The sequence below is a fragment of the Haliotis rubra genome, unplaced genomic scaffold, assembly GCF_003918875.1.
Source record: "Haliotis rubra isolate DU_JTF1 unplaced genomic scaffold, ASM391887v1 Scf494, whole genome shotgun sequence".
Lineage (NCBI taxonomy): Eukaryota > Metazoa > Mollusca > Gastropoda > Lepetellida > Haliotidae > Haliotis > Haliotis rubra.
This window is the reverse complement of record NW_025767184.1, coordinates 696330-721931: the sequence shown is the minus strand read 5'-3', so window position 1 is coordinate 721931 and position 25602 is coordinate 696330. Positions and strand designations below refer to the sequence as shown.

General features: G+C 40.5%; 1 protein-coding gene across 1 annotated transcript; it reads right to left on the bottom strand.

Moving 5' to 3' along the window:
* Positions 1-1029: 1029 nt before the first annotated feature.
* Positions 1030-21157, bottom strand: LOC124291517 (sulfotransferase 1C2-like). Its single transcript, XM_046728518.1, has 11 exons — positions 21023-21157; positions 18004-18181; positions 17075-17395; positions 16217-16320; positions 14706-14868; positions 11402-11513; positions 8150-8228; positions 6800-6977; positions 4447-4550; positions 3795-3957; positions 1030-2067 (listed from the first exon to the last, which is right to left on the bottom strand). The coding sequence occupies exons 2-11, from the start codon at positions 18173-18175 to the stop codon at positions 1952-1954; spliced, it is 1512 nt and encodes a 503-aa protein (XP_046584474.1). The 5' UTR covers positions 18176-18181; positions 21023-21157; the 3' UTR covers positions 1030-1951.
* Positions 21158-25602: the final 4445 nt, after the last annotated feature.

Here is a 25602-nt window from a genome sequence, read left to right as displayed (position 1 = left end):
GTATGTATGTATGTATGTATGTATGTATGTATGTATGTATGTATGTATGTATGTATGTATGTATGTATGTATGTAGTATGTATGTATGTATGTATGTATGTATGTATGTATGTATGTATTAATGTATGTATGTACATGTATATATATTATTAAAAAAAGAAGTATAATTGATCTCCCTCCCTCTTGGTAATTACGCATAATGTACTACTACTACTACTACTACTACTACTACTACTACTACTACTACTACTACTACTACTACTACTACTACTACTACTACTACTACTACTACTACTGACCCGTTCGTTAGAACTGCCCATGCTGTTGGTCACTGGGTTGTCTGTTCCAGACTCGATTATTTACATACCGCCGCCACACAGCTGGAATATTGTGCGGCGTTAAAGTAAACTCTCTCCCTCAGTAAACTACCTAGCAAACAGTTTCAAACATGATCTCATAGGTACTTGGCCTGCTGGGAACAGTGAAAACTTGACAAGAAGTAAGAATGTAAGAAACACCCTCGTGATATTTGTATCAAGTACAACACTGTATACAAACTTTTCCTGTTTCACGTTTGGTTCCCACAAATCATACTTGTATACTTTTCCTAACAGTACTACAGACTACATTGTCTACGAGTGACATTTTAGGGGTTGGAAAGTAGAACAATGACAAATTGTAAGGATAACATCTACTTTTATTTGGGGCGGTGGGGTAGCCTTATGGTTAAAGAAATAAAATCCGGGTTCGATTTCTCATATGGGTACACTGTGTGAAGCCAATTTCTGGTGTTCCCCGCTGTGATATTGCTGGAATATTGGTAAAAGCGGCGTAAAACTATTCTCACTCACTCTCCTTTCATTTCGTGACTGTGACGTTTCGACACAAATTCTAGTACAGTTGTCATCGCTGCTTGTAGCGACTCTCCGCATTCACTTAATAAAAGAAGTTGTTGTCCACAAAATCTGTCATAATAGAGTATTTGATTAAGAAATAGCCACATCAAGAACATGAAAATGAATACTGAGAGAAGTTGATATATTTTACTCAAATATCGTTTTCGGAAAAAGCTTGTGCATAATAGCGGTATTTGAAACAGAACCGTCCGCTCCATATGACAATTTCAGCACCATCTGCGTTTATATTATGAAAGTTATCATCTGATTGCACAAGCACCATGTCACGAATGATAATACTATTCCTGTAATTCCATTATTTCATTTTGAACCTGGTTTAACTGATTCTGTTCTCAGGTGCCTGACCTCTGAACAGGATCGACCGTCAACATTTTGGTTTTTGTTGGTACTGTACCACGTTTATTTCAATTTGTGAAGCAGTACATGTGTATATGCTTTAAAAAGGCTATAGAACACCCACAGCTCGATGTCTCTGTATATATACTCTTGACTGCGTTGTGCACGTGCATCCCATGCGTTGTGTTTAGGGGTGGTGATAAAGAGAAATGGCGGTGCGTTCATTAAATGGTAAACGTTAAAACATTTTAAACATTTATCCAAAATTCCCCTACTTTTGTTAACATTTACCATTGTACAACATCTACTGTCTCCCAGGAGATATCGATTGATCTCACACAGGCAATATCTCCTGTGGAACACAGTTTTGGATGATGAATTAATATCTCTCTATGCGCCGTTAGGTAAATGAAGGTTTAACACTGATATAGAAATATGAAAGCACATCCACTGTCTACACACCGGCACCTACACCAAAGCACCAGATATTCTCACGAACATCATAACTGACACAAATGGCACATTCGTTTTGAAAATATGTACAATGGAATTGGAATGGATGTTCAGTAAGTATTCAAAATGACATATTCTCTTTTGATAGATTTACTATCAGTCCTGTAGTACTCTGTAGTAATGTGTTCTTGTTCTCGTATCGGCATGGGTATACATTTCCCATCTGACACCTTTGTCTTCGTTCCTTACTTCAGCGAGTATCTAAAGTTTATGTCACAGCCAGCCATGTTTTCCATGTATAGTCTGTCAAAAGCCTCGTTCTGGGCTACGGTGAAGTAATTTTTCCAGTCGCCAACTTCACCTGAAACAAACATGCGTACAGACTCTTACTAATAAACTCATGTTTGTAAAAATGCAAGAATAACGTATTTCAACACATTTGGAAATGGCATTTGTCCACCTGTGATGTTAGCTGTCCTGCAACTTTTATTGAAAATATAAATATTTAGCAGATAAAACCGAAACATACATGAACGTCTTCGTTCCCTAGCAAGTTCTACTTAATAATGATGTGTCCATTTATATAGCGCTAAACTCCACACCAGGTATGCTTAAAGCATAGATTGATGCTGTTGATCACAGGGTTGTCTGGCCCAAACTCGATTATTTACAGACCACCGCCATATAGCTGGAATATTATTGAAAGCGGAATTAAACAACAAACCAACCAAAGTGAAACCACTCGTTGCTGAACTACAGTTCTCTGTTGTAGGTAGAGCCGTACTCTGTGGCAAGGACGAGTTTGATCAGTCAAATTGCCATCTCCGTCAAATCATCTGGCCCAAAGAACTTTCTGACACAGGCAGTTCTTCACCGTCTGATACCCAAATCAAATGAGATGCATCTTCTGCTATAAAGGTTTCAGTGGTGATCCTTGGTAGAAGGTGACAAGCCCGGTTGTAGCGTTCCAGGGCTGTACGCTCTTCACCCGTCTATCTGATCTGCGAGAGTCGGACATTCTCCCTTGTCGGCCAGAATGCTTGGTGAGGCGTGAACCGTGAGAGTATAATTTTACTCCACTTTTACAAATATTTCAGCAACGTTATTACAGGGCTTCAAACCTTGTACCCATGTAGGGAATTAAACCCGGGTCTTCGGAGCGAACGCTTTAACCACCAGGCTTTCCACAAGCCCCAAGACATGAAACGTTCTGACGTCCTAGATTCACCTGTTTCTAAGCAAGTGACAGCATTGTCTTCTCAACACAGTCTCGGTATGTGTTGCTGTTGTGTAATCGCCGAGATAAAGAGGCCTTGTAAACCACAACCCTCCATGTTTAAACACCTTGTCCTAATGTTTCATGTGGCAGATTGCACATGGCGAATTTGCAAGTTTGTGAAGAGCAATAACTTATATAATTTGAAATCCGAATATATCTGCAGTTCAGGGGAGTGTGACAGCACATCAAGTTCTTCAACGTCACCTTTTTCAGATAACCATCCAACAGAGGGACCTGTTTCGACATGACAACGCTACATTCACACGCAGCCTGTGTCATAATCGGCCTCGCAGTCCCTGAACCGCATCATATTCACTTCCGCCCTGCCCTTTTTGCAATGCTTACTCCCCAAATGAAACAACTCTAGATGTCCTCAGGTTTAGGCTCTGAATCTCTTATTCATTCAAAAAAGAAAGATTTGATTCTATCAATATCATATATATTCAGAGACTAAGCATTAGTTGACCTGGGTCAGTGTTGACATCCTTAATTCAAACTTAAATGTCATTCGATACATAGCCGATAGAACATCCATTGGATTAACTCGATAGATGTGTCCGTCAATGCCAACATACGCACCACATACATCACCAACGAGTTGTGGAAAGAATAAAGGAGAGATCCGCAAAACTAGTGGATCACCCTACCCCAACCAACCTAACCACCAATTGTTTTAAAGATAGCCTTGGGGTTTCTTTTCTTTCTGTATATATATATTTACATTGACACGCTTGGGATGCTCGATATACTGTTTTATCAATGAATACCATCACGTCAATAGATGTCGAGGTGCTGGTGTATGTACCCACCTTTTCTGTACATAACAGGTGAACCGTCAGGTGCTGTGACTAAGCTTCCTTTCTTTTCCTTCATTTTGTTGAAACTTGTCAACTCTTTTACTTTTAGGTAGAATTCCTCTGATTTCTCAGCATTCAGAAACTTAGCTAACTTTCTAATACCGGCAAGTGGATCCTGAAAACGACAAACCAATGGCCTACATGAACCTAGTGATAGAAAGATACAGCCAAGCAGCGATGTGTCTAATTTGCAGGGGGCCAACGTATATATTCCAGCAATATCACTGCGGGTTACACAGAAATGCGCTACACACATTGTTCGCATGTGTGGAATCAAACTCGGGTCTTTGGCATGATGTGCTAACGTTTAAACCATATTTCCCACCACCCCTTAATGTATTTAAGTTGCCTACATAATGCTATTCAGTATGGTAACATGAAGGCTTTGCGGGTTTTGGATGGTTATTGTGCTGATGATTATACTTCGACACTTGCAAGAGTTCGACGATAATAACCGTCTGTCATTCGGTGCGACCGTTGGAAATGTCTCTCTCTCTCGTTAGTGCAGCAAAACCTTAAAGGCGCAAATTCAAACTGATTATTTTAATGTAATTTCTTGAAAAGATGTAATTTGCCACGTGGCTACTTGAAAAGTAATTCTTACCTCTTTTAGATCTTCATACACCAAGGTCAGAGTCGGCACCTCGGGATGGTTCGTCCCAATTGCAGCCCAGTCCTTCAGGTATGTGGTAAACGATCCAGAGTCAACTGAAATTAGGGGAGTTAAATATTACAGGTTCATGAAACTCATCTACATTTTCTGCTGTATTTTCTGTTGTATTTTATATTCATTCCTACTATATGTGAGAAATAGCCGTGACCCATTTATTTGCAAATTGGTAAAACTATTATTTCATATAGCCATCTCCTGATTGAGTACTCCTTGAATAAATAGTATATACATGCCGATCCACGGACAGTGGTAAATTTTATGTATGGCTATGAGCAAACACACGATGAATGAAATTTGGCACAATATGAAAGATTATATATTTTCATGACCATGCAGTTGTGGTGCATCTGTTAAAAGCAAACGTACATATAGGATCTTAATAACAATTAGAATGTACCCTTTTCGTCAAATTATGACAAAGCATTTTGTTTGTTTGTTGTTCAACGCCACACTCCAGCTAATGGTGCCAGCTACATGGTGCCAGTCAGTAAATAATCAAGTCTGGACCAGACAATAGGTAATTGGGAACGATGACATGTGCCAACCATGTCAGCGAAGGTGAAAATCTTACAACAAGCATGGGTTGCTGGGTCTTTACGGGACTTTCTGATGCCTCTGGGATACCATAATTTGGCGATAGCGTTACGAGGATCATTGTTCGTATCAGTCAGCTGTTTGGCTGCCTGGAGCTGACTGTGGAATTAAATAAACTCACTGACTCTCTCACAACAGTTCTAACCTTTTCCATCCATCAGTAAAGATAAATGGTTTTCCCATTTCCCATCATATTCATAAGTTAACAGTTTCTTGTGGTGGTGGAAGAACGACACTGCCATGTCCTTGGGGTTTCGGAGGATGTAGACTATTTTGCACTTCTTCTAAAAAATACCACGTGGCATCTGTCCAACAAGACAGTGCGTGTTTAAGATTCGTGGAGAGGGATACGTCTCCAAGACATATTTTCCGAAAAACTCTAGCATCAATTTCTCCTTAATTATAACAGTTTCTGTGTCTCCCGACAAAAGAAGACGGGCCATTTCCCACACCCAGTGAGTGCCTGAAATATGACAACAAAGATCAGTCAATGAGAGGAGATGGAACAGTCGAAGAATCAATTCTCGATCACTACATGGGCACAATGGGTTCAGCCCATTCCTAGTGTCTGCTGATGATATTGCTTGAATATTGCTAAAATTGACGAAGTCGCCCTCAGTCCTATTTCTGATGGTTTTATGTGTACCCAGCACATGTGTCATCATACATACAGCTCTAAATAATGCCCAAACAGTGGAACACAGGTCAGCTGTGTGCGCGTGCGTGCGTGTGCGTGTGTGTGTGTGTGTGTGTGTGGACTCAGTGAGTATTGTTTTAAGCCGTTTTGTGTCCAATATTCAAGTAAAATCACGGCAGGGACACTAGAAATGGCTTTCCCATGGTATACCAAGGTGGTAATCGAACTCAGGTCTTCGTCCTGATATATGGATGCTTTAACCACTAGGCTACCTCAAAAGGACCTTATTAATGAGTGTCCATGATGCATAGCCGATAGCCTAAATCCCCTGACAATGGGTTCTTATTCAGCCGTCTTCCATCAACACCAGTATCCAATGCTCGTAGGTGTCACAAAAGACATATGCATTTTCTGTTGTATTTTCTGTTGTACTTTATATACATTCCTACTATATGACCACAAACACACGTGAATAATATCCCACAAATAAAAGTCAATAGGCCAAACACTAAATGGTGACTGGTTCTGTTTGAAAGCTTATGAATGAGTGAGTGAGTTTAGTTTTACGCCACACTCAGCAATATTCCAGCTATATGGCGGCCGTCTGTAAATAATCGTGTCTGGACCAGACAATCTTGTGATCAAATATCATCGGCATCGATCTACGCAATTGGAATATGATGACATGTATCAACCAAGTCATCGAGTCTGACCACCTGATCTCGTTAGTCGCCTCATACAACAAGCATGGTTCACTGAAGATTAATTCTAACCCAAATCTTCATGGGTCACAAGTTTGTGAAGATATTTTAAATATTTCAGCGAATCAGCCACATCATAACTGTAACAACTAATAACTAGCATATGTTGAAAATCATCCAGAATTTCTTCACACAAGGAAATGTTAATACGACGTGCTGTCTTTTGTAAACGAAGACATTTCCTCTCACAAAACTCTTTAAGAGATTGTTTGATTGAAGGATTAATCAATATTTGGTTTGTAAAAAGAAATGTTAGCAGGGGAAATATAGCACCTATTTCTTGACTGCTCACCACATTTAGGATAGGCACATATATAGACGTCATCCTCTCTGACGGGTAGGTCTCGGATCCCTCTGATGACGTCAGCTTGAGAATCAACGGAGGCCCTTGCGAACAAATGACCATCCACTTTCAGGTAAGTGATGCTCTCCCCACCAGCATCCGGGATCTTTATGAGTGACATCTTCACCTGCCAAAAAAGAGGGGAAAAAGACGCTTGTATTTTGCAATTTGATGTCCCACTGAAGAGTAGACGCCTCTTCTTATTTAAATTTGGAACCGACTGCATTGACCATTCATTTCTGTGACATGACAGTTTCTTGATATCTCGAATTTCGATGACACCATGATATGAAATTGAAATTATAGTTTACTTTTCGTGTGATTTGATTCATGTGGAAATTATAAAGTGTTTTATATACGTTAGCATTCCCATACAATCGTGAAACATGGAACAGTACACAGTAGTACTTTGCACTCATTGACTTAAAAACTCTGGCAAATATCATGTAGGCCTTGGCACTGATGTATGCAGACTTTTTGTTCCCCATGAAATATAATGTGTCCCGCTTACATATCTTGCAGGTTCTTGGAATATAAGGAAGTAAAACGTTAACCACTATGGTATTGATATTGATTTCTGATTTCATAAACAAACAAACAAATCAATAACATGATATTTTGAAAAAGGAAAAGTTGAGATTCGGAAGCAATTGCTGTACCGACATGTAACATGTGAACGCTGTTACTAGGACTAACTCTTACCAACAATCAATCACAGAATTGGTGAAGCCAAGTGCATCAGCAAGTTTGACCTAATGAAGGGATATTGGCAGATTCCACTGTCAGAGCTTGCCAACCGAATAAAGGCTTTTGTGATTCCAGATAGACTTTAGCAATACAAAAATATGCTGCAGCCACCTTCATGAATGTTATCAACACCATAACTAGCAATCTGGTGGGAGCTGGTGCCTGCATCGATGATACCATTACTCATGGGAGGTACACGTGGAGAGGATCCGTGAATTCTTTGAAAAGGTTCACAGAAGGCAAACGAACTGTGAATTTGCACTGACAGAGGTACAATAATACGGTGGGACACAGCTGGTTCAAGTGAAGCTGGAATCTATTTAAAAATTCTTGGATTTCTTGGAATGGCTGGTTCCTATCTTAAATCTTGTCTAAATGTCTCACTTGTGGCAGCCCCTCACACTAATTTGTTTGGCAAAAGAGAGAAATTTGTTTAGGTCCTCACTTGCCAGGCTGATCTTTTCTCCTTGCACCAGAATTTGAAAAACTTATCAAATTGGTCATAAATGCTAGTCACATTGGTGATGGACACGTCCTGCTGCAGGAAAATACCCCAGACTCGTCATCCTTTTTGTTATTTGTCATAGAAATTTCACAAACATCACAAAGATCAGAAAGGTTGTGCAGAAACCTGGAAAAAAAGAAAGGAACACTTGTGTTTTCATGTGATCCCTTATTTTGTTCCCTCAGTATGTCATTGAATGTCACCAATCTTAGCCACGAATAGGCATTGCCAAGATTGCCTGCTTCTTGTCAGTTTTACGAAATTTGGACCTATGTATGACGCGTATATAACGCTTACTACATGAAATAAAAATATTACCCATTTGGATAGAAATTCGATATTTGTACATCACGTCCAAAAATAGATGACATAACGTCATTCCTTTTATAACTCGCCTGCTGTATATAACACTGGTTAACAAGAATAAGATTGTATTAGACATCAAATACCATCAAGTGCCTGCGTATGCATTGCGGGTGTTAGTGGTACTAACAAATATTGAAAGCCCCCAATATTGCTGCACTTAATCGGCCGTGATGATTCAGGTTAGAATCGGTCGCATCAACCCATGCTTGTTGTGAAAGGCGACTTACGGGATCGGTTGGTCAGTTTCGCTGACTTGGTTGACACATGTCATTGTATCCAAACTGTGTAGATCGATGCTCATGCTATAAAATACACAATGCCATTTTAGAAAGTGGTCAAATGTAACAAATGATATATTGGGGATTACACTTTCTTAGCGAAATACTTTACTAAGAAAGTATATTTGGGATTACACTTTCTTAGTAAAATACTTTACTAAGAAAGTGTAATCCCAAATATAACATTTGTTACATTTGACCACTTTCTAAAAATGGCATTGTGTATTTCATAGCTTTCGGACGTGGGGGCCGTGCCAATTAACAATTATCAGAGGGGTACACAAAGTCCGCAGTCTAGACTACCAGTTATCCATTTTTGTGGAAGTCGCGGTGGCTGAGCGGTCTAGGCGTCTGACTTTGTGTGCTGGCGATTAGGTGCCTGACTCTGAGGGTGTGGGTTCGAATCCCGGATGGGACAAACCCCCAAAAGTACTAGAATCTGTACTTTACTAAGAAAGTGTAATCCCAAATATAACATATGTTAGATGCTCATGCTGTTTATCACATGATTGTCCCTACTCGATTATCTATAAATCGCCGCCATATAGCTGGAATATTGCTGAGTGCGGCCTTAAACAACAAACCAACCAACCAACTATTGCCCTTAATCAGTGACAGCATAGGGATAGCATATGTACACTCGATGACCAAAGTAAACCTGCTGCTTGGTAAACGTCACAGGCTGCAACACATTTCACAAATTAGGGGAGAGCGGAAGGTCGCGGGTTCGATCCCCGACCGCGTCATACAAAAAGACGTTAAAATATGGTACTTGTTGGTCCCTGCCTGGCGCTCGGCATTAATGGGTACAACAAGTCTGGGCTAGTACAAGCAGCCGCACATACACATACACACGCATGCACGTCGTCATATGAGCGAAATATTCTCAAGCACGACGTAAAACCCAATTTCACCTCACCTCACCTCACAAATTAGGGGTTTGTGACGTGTTTGTAATTTAAAACATTTTCGTACTGGAATCTAAAGTTAGGCTCTTCCACTTACCAAACGTCTGGTAGAATTCTCAACGACTCCTCACTGTCCCTAGGCTTCACTCACTGCCCTTCACTTTTGCACGCGTCACTAACATATCCCCTTGTGGAATGTGCTGAGTAATCTGTGTTGCGCCACTAGACTGTTACTGACGATCATGTGCAGCTGTCATTTCGATGCACCAAGTATGTCGTATATCATATATGTTCTCAACCCCACGTGTGCGTACATCGCATACGCACTCAGTAGAGATTCATGTTAAGCTAAGTGAGTGAGTTTAGTTTTACGCTGCACTCAGCAATATTCCAGCTCTATGGCGGCGGTCTGTAAATAATCGAGTCTTTACCAGATAATCCAGTAATAAACAGCATGAGCATCGATCTGCGCAATTGGGAACCGATGACATGTGTCAACCAAGTCAGCAAGCCTGACCAACCGATCCCGTCAGTCGCCTCTTACGACAAACATGGGTTACTGAAGATTAATATTCTAACCCGGGCCTTCATGGGTGAGGTTGAGCTGAAATCGGCAGACTTTTATTCAAACTTAGTACAAGAATGCGGCACTCCAAAACATTGGAAAGTAAAGAGTAAAAGTAAAATAAAATAATGTGTTTTTATTCTGTTGTTCATGTGTAATTAATGTGTTAACAAACGCATCTAAAAGGAATAAAACATATCTGGCTTCGACAATTGTCTCTGAGAATTTCTGTGTATGTCCCAAAATGTGAAGAATAATTATATTTGGATCATTTGGTGTTTGCCAAACGTCTCAGCCTCTAAGACCTCGCCCATTCACGTGTGTTGCACTTGTCACCAACATATTAAGAGTGAGTGGGTGAGTGAGTGTGTAAGGTTTTACCCCACTTTTAGCAATATTCCCCACAGCCCCCAACATATAAAGAGATAGCCTGAATCTATATTCCTATATGAGTTTTAAACAGTTTTACTAAACATTGAGTGGTTCTACAATTTGTCACGAGCAAAGCAGCCTGCACCCACAGGGTTTGAAAAAACCTATTCATATTTATTCATAGTTTTGTGTCAGCAAAGTTTCTCTGTATGTTTGACATTTCATTAATTTTCTCTTTAAGGGCGTGTGGGGTAGCTTGGTGGTTAAAACGTTCGCTTGTCACAGAAAAAAAACCGGGTTCGATTCTCCACATGGGTACAATGTTTGAAGCCCTTTTCTGGTGTCCCCGCTGTGATATTGCTAGAATAATGCTAAAAGTGGCATAAATCAAAACTCACCCACATTTTCTCCTTTCAATGACATTTTGTAATATAGAAAGCAGCCCATCCAAAGCTCAGAATGAATGCTGTAGCTCAATGGCCAATGAACAACACAATTTGTTTATTAACTACATTGAAAAATCGGGTGTAACGGTTGTTGTTTTTTGAAACATAGAAACATGAAAATATGAAAACACATCCATTGTCTACACACATTCACCTACACTAAAGCGCCAGATATTCTCGTGAAAACCATAATTGGCACAAATCGCACATTTAGTTTTGTAAATATGTACAATGGAATGTTCAGAATGTATTCAAAATCATATGCTAGACTTAGTCCTGTAGTACTCCGTAGTAATGTGTTTCTTATTCTTCTATCGGCATGGGTATACATTTCCCATCTGACACCTTGGTCGTCGTTCCTTACTTCAGCGTGTATCTAAAGTTTATGTCACAGCCAGCCATGTTTTCCTTGTATAGTCTGTCAAAAGCCTCGTTCTGGGCTACGGTGAAGTAATTTTTCCAGTCACCAACTTCACCTGAAAGAAACATGCGTACAAAATCTCACTAATAAACCAATGTTTGTACAAATGGAAGAATAACGTCACACCAGGTATGTTCATAGAACTAGCAATGAATCAAAGCACAGCACATTATTGCCCCGATAACCCAAGCTCCCTGTTAGGCGCTAGAAGGTTATAGTCATATGACTTATCCCACCGGGTACCCATTTTCTGCTGGGTGAACAGAGGCAATTTTGAACAAACACACTTGCCTAAGGTGAGACCACATGTATCACATGTGCTTCGCTGTGGAGCAGGACTGAAGTCCTAGAAACTCTCAGGACTCAATAGAAAGTACATGCAAACAAACTATAATACAAGTGCAGATTTTCATCTTTCAATGTTTGTGCTGCTAAGTTGTCCGTCCCGAACGTGAACCAGGCTGGCGCTGTGCGAGATTGCTGCTCACACCTCCGCTGAAATTGGTAGACGTCTACACACCTGATATCTTAATTTTGCACAAACAACAGACCCGTGAAGATCCGGGTAAGAATAGGTTTTTAGCAACCCATACTTGTCGTAAGAGGTGACTAACGCAAGCGGGTGGTCAGGCTCGCTGAATTGGTTGACACATATCGCGGTATCCCAATTGCTTTAGATTGATGCTCATGCTGTTGATCACTGGATTGTCTGGCCCAAACTCGATTATTTACAGACCGCCGCCATATAGCTGGAATATTACTGAATGAGGAGTTAAACAACAAACCAACCAAAGTGAAACCACTCGTTGCTGAAATACAGTTCTCCGTTGTAGGTGGAGCCGTATTTTGTGGCCTTGGGCGAGTATGGTCAGTCAAACTGACATCTCCGTCAAATCATCTGGCTCAAAGACCTTTCTGACACAGGCAGTTCTTCACCGTCTGACACAGGCCCTCGTGTCTTTGCGAAAATTATAGATAAAAAGCAACAACAAACAATCAAATAAAACAAAAATAAAAAAACAAACAAAAAACAACCCAAAAAACAAACAAACCATAAATAACTTTTTGGGATGACCCCAAACTCCAAGTGCTTCACAGTACACTAAATCATAAAATGATTTATTGTCCTGTGAAGGATTTCGAGTCGGGGGGCATCTCAATATTTTGTCTTTAATCGTTAATCCTCGCAAACACACGAGGGCCTGTGCGCCTGATACCCGAATCAGATACCCGAATCAGATGAGATGAGTCTTATGCTATAAAGATTTCAGTGGTTGTCCTTTCTAGTTGGTGACAAGCCCTGTTCTTGTGTTCCTCGGCTTCATCTGTCTACCTGATCTGCGAGAGTCGGACATCGATGATATCGTCCCTTGTCAGCAAGGATGCTTGGTGAGGCGTGAACCGTGAGAGTATAATTTTACTCCACCTTTACAAATATTCCAGCAGTATTATTACAGGGGACACCAAAATGGGCTTCAAACATTGTACCCATGTGGGAAATCAAACCCGGGTCTTCCGCGTGAGGAGTGGACGTTTTAACCACTATTCTACCCCATCGCTACAGACGTGAAACGCTCTGACGACCTGGATTCACTTGTTTCTAAGTAAGTGACAGCATTGTCTTCTCCACAAGGTCTCGGTTTGTGTTTGCTGTTGTGTAATCGCCGAGATAAAGAGGCCAGGTAAACCACAACCCTCCGCGTTTAGAGACCTTGGTCCCGTTTCACAAACCTCTCGTCACATAGCAGATCCAACAAATGGCAAAGGCGAATTTGCACGTTTGTGAACTGCATGTCGCTTCACCTGTTTATGCACATGTGATGATAAGTTTGAACCACTACAGTCCGTTTGACTCAAAAGCGGACCGATGAATTGCAATCTAACTAATAAACATGTTATATTCAATGAAACGCTGATCATAATCAAAACATCAGACCAACTCTGTGAGGTTTTTGCAGAATTTATGTCAAAGAATAAAACAAGTTGTTTAACAAACTATCATTAAAATATTTACACAGTTCACTATTTGTTACGAGGGAGGAGTACAAAGAAAGGGACAGCCAGGTGTGCGAGAAAGAATGGAGACGGCACAGCACAGGTAAATGAATCAATAACGTTGTCGGCACTTGTGCACGTTCTCCTCGAACACCTGGCTGTCCCTTTCTCTGCATTCCTCCCTCGTAACAAATAGTGAACTGTGTCAACATTTTGATGATAGCTTATTAAACAACTTTACTGCATAAATTCTGCAAAACCTCACAGAGTTGGTCTTATGTTTTGATTATGATCAGCGTTTCATTGAATATAACATGTTTATTAGTTTCGAGCTAGATTGCAATTCATCGGTCCGCTTTAGAGCCAAATGGGCTGTAAATTACATGATACTCATGAGTCATCGCTATGTGTAACATTCTGTCAAGAATTAATTCATTTTGCGTGTCTTCCTGTTTAGTGGGTGGGGCTAGGGGCTTTATATATTTAGCAAGGTGGCACACTGGAAACACACAAGCACCGTCAAAGTTCTAAGTGAAGACTGCTTACACTGTACTGACTCAGGTCAGAAATGGCACGTAACAGTATCTTAACGTTAACCCTGACCTAGGTATTAGAATAAGAAACGTACGAATGGGAGATAATGAGAATTATGATTTAGTATATTCATGAAACGTAATTATTTTCAATTGAACAATGTTATTTGCATGTTCGTTAACTTGTGTTGATAAACTAATAAAATAAGTTTACAGAGCAACATCGACCAACGCGTTAGGAATAAAGGAAAACTAGATATGACAGAATCAGTATGCTTATGGTGCGGAGTAATGATAATGATCGCAACTCTCTCTCTCTCTCTCTCTCTCTCTCTCTCTCTCTCTCTCTCTCTCTGTCGTCACGATATGGCTCTCTGACGTTAAATTAACTCACTCACTTTCTCTGTCTGTCTGTCTGTCTCTCTGTCTCTCTCTCTCTCTCTCTCTCTCTCTCTCTCTCTCTCTCTCTCTCTCTCTCTCTCTCTCTCTCTCTCTCTCTCTCTCTCTCTCTCTCTCTCTCGTGACTATAACCACGATAAATGTCACTCTTGTGTAAATAAAATTAAATTAAATTTCTAAATGTAACACTATTTTTCAAAGTCAGAATATAGGCGTCTCTTTCCTGTTCTGTATGTCTATTGACAATCTGCAGGGTGCTCGATATTGTTTTTAGCAATGAATACCATGAATGATGTCCAAGTGCAGGCGAGTGTACCAACCTTTTCTGTACATAACAGGGGAACCATCAGGTGTGGCGACTAAACCTCCTTTCCTTTCCTTCATTTTGTTGAAACTCGTCAACTCCTTTACTTTAAGGTAGAATTCTTCTGATTTCTCAACATTCAGAAACTTTGCTACCTTTCTAATACCGGCAAGTGGATCCTGAAACAGACCAAATTAATGGCCTACATTACCCCTGTGGTAGAAAGATAAGGTCAAACAGCATTGTATCGAAGGATGTGTGTTGAAGGTAAATACTTCGAGATTCGACACAACCGCAAAATGATGATATTATTATTTGTTCGTTTGTTGTTTCACGCTGCACATCCAGTGATCAACAGCATGAACATCGATCTACGCAGTTGGGATACGATGACATGTATTACAGTAATACTAGTTCGTGAATGATTCACGATTTTTCCCTCCAACGCCTAGATGAAAATAAATAGACTAAATAGAGTTCCTTTACGCGCTAGGTGTGGCATTCGAGCTCACACCGACTCAGTACCTCTCACAAATCCTACAACTCGTGAAGGTCCGGGTTAGAATATTGGCCTTCAGTAACCCATGTTTGTTGTAAGAGGCGACTAACGGGATCGGGTGGTCAGGATCGCTGACTTGGTTGACACATGTCATCGGTTTCCAATTGCCCAGATGGATGCTCATGTTGTTGATTACTGGATTGTCTGGTCCAGATTCGATTATTTACAGACCGCCGACATATAGCTGGAATATTGCTGAGTGCCTACATAATGCTATTTGGTATGATAAACATGTCTTACTTTGACACTCGCAAGTGTTCGACTCCTAATAGAGTCCGTCTTAGTGTTTCGTCTGTGAATCAGGCGCGACCATTTCAAATCAAGATAAGATAAGATGCAGTTCTCCATTTTTTCTTTCATAAAGCAGCCATATATAACATATATAACATAACAATATATAACAAAATAATCAGGATATGAATACATCAATTTAGTAAACATTGATATTGACTAGAATTTGGACAGTTGGAAGACAAGTCATTCATTGAGTTTGTTGTTAATACATCTAATACTAGCTGGAACAAATGAATGGCGAACCCTGTTTGATCTAAAACTCGGTATACACAGCCTGCGTCCAGAGGTAATGATGAATATACCGAAAAAGGTATGTGAGTAGGATCACTTAGAATTTTGTTTGCCTTTTTTGAAATTTGCTGCTCATAACAACTGCCGATACTTTCGATAGGAAGCCCAATAATTTTAGACACAGTGTTTACGATTTTTGAGAGTTTGCTTTAATTCTGGACAGACAGGTTCCCGAACCAACTCAAGAAATTAAAGGTCATGACACTTTGAATAAAGGTAATAAATATTTGAATAAATGGTCTCCCTCATTTACGCAGCAAAACCATGAAGGCTCAGTTCAAACAAAGCATCTCAGAGATCCAGCTAATGGATTTCTCTTTCTCATAAGCCCAAGTCGACTGCTCTGTGCAGTTTTAAGTAGATCACGTGAAGTTAATTGTTACCTCTTTTAGATCTTCATACACCAGGGTCAAGGTTGGCACCTCGGGGTGGGTCTTCCCAACCGCAGCCCAGTCCTTCAAGTATGTGAAAAACGACCCGAAGTCAACTGAAATGAGGGTTTAATATTACGGGCTTATGAAACTCATCTTATATTTGCTGTTGTATTTTACCTAAATACTTTCTATCGATTCTATGCATGAGAAATACCCTTGACCCATTTACTTTGTAAACAGTAAAACAATGATGTCATGTAGCTATTTCCTAGCGGAATACTACTCAAGGAGTAGGAATGAATAGCGTATACACGCCGATCTACGGACAGTGGTAATTATTATGTATCGCCACGGTGAATGAAATTTGGCTCATTAGGAATTATTATATATTCTACTGAAAACGCAGTTATGAATGTTAAGAGCAAACATATGTTGCGTCATATTAACCATAAGAATATACCCGCAGGGACAAATCATGACAAGCGTTTTTGTTTGCTTGTTTATTGTTTAACGCCGAACTCAGCAATATTCCAGGTATATGGTGGCAGTCTGTAAATAATCGAGTCTGGACAAGATAATCAACTGATCAACAGCATGAGCATCAATCTACGCATTTGGGATACGATGACATGTGTCAACCAAGTCAGCGAGTCTGACCACGCGCTTCCGTAAGTCGCATGGGTTACTGTTGACAGTGTGTAACCCGGATTTTCACGGGACCTTCCGATGTTTAAGGGATAGGGTAATTTCGAAAAACAGTCCACAACTCCCTGGCGATAGATTTTACGGGTATCATACTATCTGTCACCTGGAGCTGACTTCGGCATGAAACAGCTCACTCACTAACTCTCTAGCAATAGCTCTAACCTTTTCCATCCATCAGTAAAGATAAATGGTTTTCCCATTTCCCATCATATTCATAAATTTTTGGCAGTTTTGTGTGGTGGTGGAAGAACGACACTGCCATGTCCTTGGGGTTTCGGAGGATGTAGATTATTTTGCACTTCTTCTCAAACACACCACGTGGCAGCTGTTCAACAAGACAGTGCGTGTTTAAGACCCGCGGGGACGGGAAATTCTCCAAGACATCTTTTCCAAAGAACTCTAGCATCAATTTCTCCTTTCTTATAACAGTTTCCGTGTCTTCCAACAGAAGGAGACGGACCATTTCCCAGACCCAGTGAGTGCCTGAAATATCACAACAAAGATCAGTCACTGTTTTGAGAAGAGATGGAACAGTCGAGGAATTGGCATCGATAACATACGCGTTAACAATGGGCTAAGCCTGTGTCTGGTGTCCGCCGCCTTGATATTGCTAGAATATTGCTAAAAGTGACAAAATCACCTTCTCAGTCCTATTTCTGATGGTTTTATTTGTGCCCAACACATGTGTCTAAATAATGCCCAAACAGTGGAATACAGGTCGGCTCGGCATTCTGGAACTGGAATACTCACGCACAACTCACCCACTAACACATGAGAATGTTATCTACAAATGTAAATCAGTTGACAATATTCTTCAAGATAGGTGTTTCTGTTTGAATGCTAATGAAGATAGTATCAATTCAGACACATCATAACTGGAGGAACTAATAATTAGCTTATGGTGAAAATCATCTAGGATTTCTACATACAAGGAAATGTTAACTTGACGTGCTTGCTGTCCTTCCCCGAGACATTTCCTCTCACAAACACTTCTATAAGAGGAAAGTGTTTCATTCAAAGATTGATCAATATATTCTTTGTAAAAAGAATTTTTAGCAAGGGAAAAATAGAAGCTACTTTTGACTGCTCACCACATTTAGGATAAGCGCAGATAAATACGTCATCTTCTCTGACGGGTAGGTCTCGGATCCCTCTGATGGCGTCAACTTGAGAATCAACAGGGGACTTTGGGTACAAATGACCATCCACTTTCAGTAAAGTGATGCTGTCCCCACCAGCATCCGGGATCTTTATGCCTGACATCCTCACCTGCAACAAAAGGGGGAACAAAAACCCTCTTGTGTTTTGAAATTTGATGTCCCTTTGAAGAGTAGATACATCTCATTTAAATTTGGAACCGACCGCGATGACCATTCAGTGTTTCTGTGACATGTCAGTTTCTAGATTTCTCGGGTTTCAACTACGGTGTGAAAGAACTTTGACATTTGTGACCCTGGCACTTTTTATAACATCGTATTTTACTTTTCGTGTGGTTTGATTGAAGTGGGAAATTATCGAACATCGTTTTATCGTTTTAGAAACGTTAGCATTTGCATACCAACATGAAAGATGGAATAATACACAGTAGCACTTTGTATTCATTGATTCATAAACTCTCGCAATTATTACGTAGACCTTGGCACTGAAGCTGCAGACTTAACTTTACTTGTGTACCGGTGTTCTTTTTTTCTTCCCCCCTGAAAAGTCATTTCGCAGTTAATATGTACTGGTTACAAATTTTGAAGGTTCTTGGAATATAAGGAGGTAAAATGAGTCGATGATACAGACTTCTGATTTCATCAACAAGTGGACAAATAGATAGCATAAAACATTGACGTCACTGAGATCATATGTCTAGCTTAGCAGTCTGAGGTGCAGTGGTTGGATATGCTTCAGTTTGGCACCCCAGGAACTTGTTACAATGAGATGTCAACAGCAGTTGTGAATGTTTGAGGGGTCCCTTTCCTACAGGCATATCATTCGGAACTAATGTTTTGGACCAGCACATTCTAAAGTAATCTGCATATATTATTACCTTTTAATGAGGAGTCTCAGCAACAGACACTGGGAGCTTGTCAGGAATAGAACTTTATATCTCACTAAATTATTTGTCATTATTACTGGATGTTAATTGTTTTGTCTGACATTGAGTGAAAGCAAATATCACAGTGATGTTCACTATAGAGAAGTTTGTCAGCCATCCTCTAAAGAACAAGTCCTTTTGAGAAAGTAAAAAGGAAAAAGAATAGTTGAGATTGGAAGCAGATGCTCTACCGACATGAAACTTGTGAACGCTGTTACTAAGACTAACTCTTACCAACAGAATTGGTGAAGCCAAGTACGTCAGGAAGTTTGAAGTAATGAAGGGGTATTGGCAGATTCCACTGACAGCTTACCAGGTGGATTACAGCTTTTTAGATTCCAGATAGATTTTATCAACAGAAAGGTATGCCATTTAGTCTCAATAATGCTGCAGCCACCTTCATGCCTGTCATTAACGATATTGCCGGCAATCCGATGGGGAGTTGGTTCCTATATTTTTGATACCATCACTCATTCCATTGGATGGAAAGTACACCTGGAGAAGATCTGTGCCCCCTTCTAAAGACTCATCGAAGCCAACTGTGAATTTGCACAGACACAATTGTTAGGTGAGGTCAGGTAATACACAATTGGTTGAAGGTGGAATCTATTTCAAACATCCCAGTTCTCCAAAGCAAGAAGGAACTTGGATTCCTTGGAAATGTCTAAATGTCTCACTTGCTTGGCAAAAGAGAGAAATTGGTTTGGGACATCAATTGTCAGGCTGCTCTTGAGAAAAATTAAGGCCATTCTGACGAATGTTCCTTTACTCCAGGCACCAGAATTTTGAAAAAACTAGCCACATTGGTGCTGGACACATCCTGCTGCAGGAAGATTCACCAGGTTTTGATTACCCTGGGGTAATTTTTTTCAGGGCAATCATTCCACTGTTGAAAAGAAACTCTTTCATTGTCCTAAGGTCTGCAGCAGTTTGAAGTGTACCGTCGTCCTACATTATTTCCTATTCACGTACACACTGATCACAATCCACTGAGTTTATGCAGAACAATAAAACAACGCCCATTGGACTGTTCCTTGTCTTTGCAGGGATTTGATATAAGCATGGAACATATTGAAGGCAAAGACAATATTATAGCTGATGCATTATCACCAGTTGGCTCAGTGTAATCAGTTTGACTGCAGACATGATTTGAATTTTGTTTAAACATAAATCAATGCGCACTCCCTGCCATGCCCTCTTTTCCAGTTTGGATTTTGATTGAACTTCGTTACTTTGTGAATGTTTTAGTTAGTTACAGCACATGTCTTTGTTGTTTTTTGATTGTTTGTTTCACACTTCCCAGTTGACTGTTTAGTTTCAAATTTGGAGTCAACAAGATGCATGTCATCGTATCCGGATTGCTGAGCCTGGTGCTCATGATGTCAATCACTGGATTGTCTGATCTAGAGCACTCAAGCCCTAGATCAGACATCCAGTAATCAAGTAGACTTGATTACTTGCAGACAACACTGATATAGCTGAAATATTGTTGAGCATTCACTAAATGAGAAAGGTATGATACTTTATGGATAACAACTTTTTTATTATATTATCATGTCTCGTTTCCGCATAGATATACTGAAGAGTGAAGTAACAACACACAACCGACTTATGCACATCTAACAGGGATTAAGTAAGACAACATGAGGTCTCAAAGGGATTAACAACAACAACAACAACAATGGGTATTAGTAATAATGCACTAACGATAGAAGGAAGCCAGCTGTTGAAGAGGTGGAACAAAGTATATATACACAGCAGATGGCATTAATTAGCAAGGATGGCTTGAGTGCTCTGCTCCGTTGCTTTTATCAGTACATTGTAGGTGGCTGGGATGAGATATCCTTGGTCTCTGTTGATTGAGGGCTTGTAATCCAGTTGTTATCCATAAAGTATCATAACTTTCTTATTATTCATCAACTTCTAAAATGCCAATCAAACAGATCCCGACGTTGAAGAAAGAATGTTTTGTGGCAAGTTTGTAAACATTGTGGTACTGAAATCTCAAGTTATGTCCTTCTACTTACCAAATGTCTGGTAGAATTCCCAACGACTAAATCTCTAGGCTTTCGTCAAGGGTATATCCTCTTTTCATGAGTCACAAACTGTGATCATTCGTAATATGTGCTGAGTAATCTGTGTTGCAGATACGCATTGCATGACTAGACTCGCTGTTACTGATAATACAGGTAGCTGGCAGTCGATGCACCAAGTCCGTCACATATCTCACGGCCCTCTAATCTAAGTATACTCTCCCAAAAGAGAAACGCATCATGAAAAAAGCAATTTCATGTGGCAATGAATTAAAACGTGATTCATTTTACAAAAGGTTTTGGTCTGTTTATGAGTCCTATGGTGTTTATGTTTTGAAACATCACAACAAAACGCACCATCCGTGAAATACCCGTATTTAACAGCATGATTTTCAATTTCGGTGTGTAGTGTCACAGAATACTCAATTCACATGCAATGCACGTGAAAGTTGGGGATCATATTGTCTCAATGATGGGTATAAAAGGTTGATCGCTGTCTGTCGATTATTTGCTGTATTTGGAATATTGTTGACGAACGCAAAATGCCAAGTCTAAATGAAGCCAACCGTCATATCGCCATTGGTTTGCTTGATGCTGGCCAGTCTCAACGTGCAGTTGCCCGACGCATGAATGTTCACCAAAGCACCATTTCACGGCTCTGGGAGAGATATCGCTGGCAGAATGCAGTAGCAGATGCCCCTCGTAGTGGGCGACCTCGAGCGACCACTGCGGCGCAGGATCGCTACATCCGGGTACATCACCTGCGTCATCGAACAGCTATGGCAACCAGTACCGCTCGACAAATACCCGGATTGAGGAGGCTTTTTGCACAGGCCGTCAGGAACAGGTTGAGAGAGGCTGGTTTATGTGCCAGAAGACCTTAATTTGGCCCTGTGCTTCGACAACAACATCGTCGACATCGAGTTCATTGGTGCACCAATGTTCAGGCCTGGAACTTACCGAATTGGCGTAGAATCTGGTTCAGTGATGAAACACGATTTCTATTGGAACGACGCGATGGAAGAATGCGGGTGTACAGACGTCGACGTGAACGTTTCGCTGACGCTTGTGTTCCCTAGGTGGACAGATTCGGCCGGGGCAATGTTATGATGTGGGGAGCGATCACCTGCCATAGAAGTGATTTGGTGATGATCCAGGGCAACCTGACAGCTCCATGGTACTGTGACGAAATCCTACGCCCACACCTCCTTCGAATCATTGATCGCCAGAGGGAGTTGTTTCAACAGGACAATGCCAGGCCCCACACAGCACGTCACACTAGAGACTTCCTCCAGAACCACAACATCAATGTGCTCCCCTGGCCCTCAAGATCACCGGACTTCAATCCGATCGAACATCTGTGGGATGCCCTGGACAGATGGGTGCGGCGCTGTAACCCTCAGCCCCAGACACTTCAGCAACTCGCACAGGCACTACAGGCAGAGTGGGCTGCGACTGGGCAACACGAGATTCTGCGACTTATTCGTTCGATGCTGAGGCGTTACCGTGCAGTTCTGGATGCCCACGGTGGTCACACGAGGTATTGACTTCAGCGCCACCACACGTCTCCATGTGACACTCAAACTGACGTTCCTCGAGTTGGTGCCAAAGACGGATAAGTCTGCATTCCCAGTGTGCAATTTCGCTATATTTCATTGACTCATAAAGCCTACAAGATGTTTCAAAATAAACATAAAAATACAGTTGGAATTCCTATATGCGTTTCTTTTTTGGGTGAGTGTATGTCGTACATCGCACCTGTTCTCTACTCCAAGTATTTCATATGTCGCATCTGCTCTGTACTCCAAGAATGGGGTATATCTCATAGCTTTCTACTTCTAATATATTGTATATAGCATACGCTGACTACTCCATGTATATGGCATACGCTCTCAACCTCCGGTATGTTGTATATCGCATACACTCTCAACTCCAAGCATGTTGAATATGGCATACGCTCTTTACTTCAAATATGTTGTATATGGCATACACTCTCTACTTCAAGTATGTTGTATATGGCATACGCTCTCTACTTCAAATATGTTGTATATGGCATTCGCTCTCTACTTCAAATATGTTGTATATGGCATACGCTCTTTACTTCAAATATGTTGTATATGGCATACACTCTCTACTTCAAGTATGTTGTATATGGCATTCGCTCTCTACTTCAAGTATGTTGTATATGGCATTCGCTCTCTACTTCAAGTATGTTGTATATGGCATACGCTCTCTACTTCAAATATGTTGTATATGGCATACACTCTCTACTTCAAGTATGCTGTATATGGCATTCGCTCCCTACTTCAAGTATGATATATATGGCATACACTCTCTACTTCAAGTATGTTGTATATGGCATTCGCTCTCTACTTCAGGTATGTTGTATATGGCATTCGCTCTCTACTTCAAGTATGTTATATATAGCATACACTCTCTACTTCAAGTATGTTGTATACAGCATACACTCTCTTCTTCAAGTATGGCGTATATAGCATACGCCCTCTACTCCCAGTATGCCGTATATAGCATACGCTGTCTAATTCAAGTATGTCGTATATAGCAGACGCCCTCTACTCCAAGTTTGTCGTATATAGCATACGCCCTCTACTCCCAGTTTGCCGTATATAGCATACCCTCTCTACTGCCAGTATGCCGTATATAGCATGTGCTCTCTAATTCAAGTATGTCGTATATAGCATACGCTCTCTACTCCCAGTTTGCCGTATATAGCATACGCTCTCAACTCCCAGTATGCCATATATAGCATGCGCTCTCTAATTCAAGTATGTCGTATATAACATACTCTCTCTACTCCCAGTATGTCGTATATAGCATACGCTCTCAACTCCCAGTATGCCATATATAGCATGCGCTCTCTAATTCAAGTATGTCGTATATAGCATACGCTCTCTACTCCCAGTTTGACGTATATAGCATACGCTCTCAACTCCCAGTATGCCATATATAGCATGCGCTCTCTAATTCAAGTATACGTCTCTCTACTCCCAGTTTGCCGAATATAGCATACGCTCTCAACTCCCAGTATGCCATATATAGCATGCGCTCTCTAATTCAAGTATGTCGTATATAGCATACTCTCTCTACTCCCAGTATGTCGTATATAGCATACGTTCTCTACTCCCAGTATGCCGTATATAGCATACGCTCTCAACTCCCAGTATGCCGGATATAGCATACGCTCTCTAATTCAAGTATGCCGTATATATATAGCATACGCTGTCTACTCCCAGTTTGCCGTATATAGCATAGGCTCTCTAATTCAAGCATGCCGTATGTTAGCATACGTTTTCAGTAGAGATAGATGTCTAAGATGAAATCTGCAGGCTTTCATTCAAACTTGGCACACGAATCTACGACTCCCAAAAATGGAATGTATGAAAGTTGCTAACTTTCGTTTACAACGGACAATCTTCTATAGATACATAGGTTAGGAATCCGAGAAGATCCGGGCTAGAAATGGTCTGAAGGAGCCTGTGCTTATTGTAAGAGGTGCCTAATGGGATTGGATGGCCAGACTCACTGACAGGGTTTCTGCGTTGTTGTTTTTGTCAGTCGTCCTTCTGTTATTATCCAATCAAAAAATATCAATTCCTTACACGTGCTTTCAACGATGTTCAGTATGTTATGAAGTTTATCATCTGATTACACAAGCACCATGTCACGAATGATAATACTATTCCTGTAATTCCATTATTTCATTTTGAACCTTGTTTAACCAATTCTGTTGCCTGACCTCTGAACGGGATCGATCGTCAACATTTTGTTTTTTGTTGGTACTGTACCACGATTAATTGAATTTGTGAAGCAATACATGTGTATATGCTTAAAAAGAGACTATAGAACACCCACAGTTGGATGTCTCCGGATATATACTCTTAACAAAAGTAGGGAAACCTGACTTTTCATTTTGGATAAACGTTAACAATATTTTAACATTTACCATTTAATGAATGCACCGCCATTTCTCTTTATCACCACTCCTAAACACAACGCATGGGATGCACGTGCACAACACAGCAGCCCCATAAACGGGCATTGGGTGTTATTCTTGATTTTGACGGTTTTAAAGAAGGTCGATAAATCACTGTAGACCATTATTCCGACAATCATCTTGCAACACATAGTTGTTAGTGTTTGTTTCTAGGCGTTGTTTTGTTTGAAAATGAAAATCGTGCAATGCAAATTTCACGTAATACACCAATCATCTTTCAAGAGCCTAACGGCCTCGGTCAGATATTGGTGTCTCGGCAAGATATGAAAAATGAAGTGTAATAATCTCTACATCTCACACAAGCAATATCTCCCGTGGAACACAGTTTTGGATGAAGAATTAATATCTCTCTATGCGCCGTTAGGTTAATGAAGGTTTAACACTAATATAGAAATATGAAAGCACATCCACAGTCTACACACCGACATCTACACCAAAGCGCCAGCTATTCTCACGAACATCATAACTGGCACAAATGGCACATTCGTTTTGAAAATATGTACAATGGAATTGGAATGGATGTTCAGTAAGTATTGATAATGACATATTCTCTTTTGAT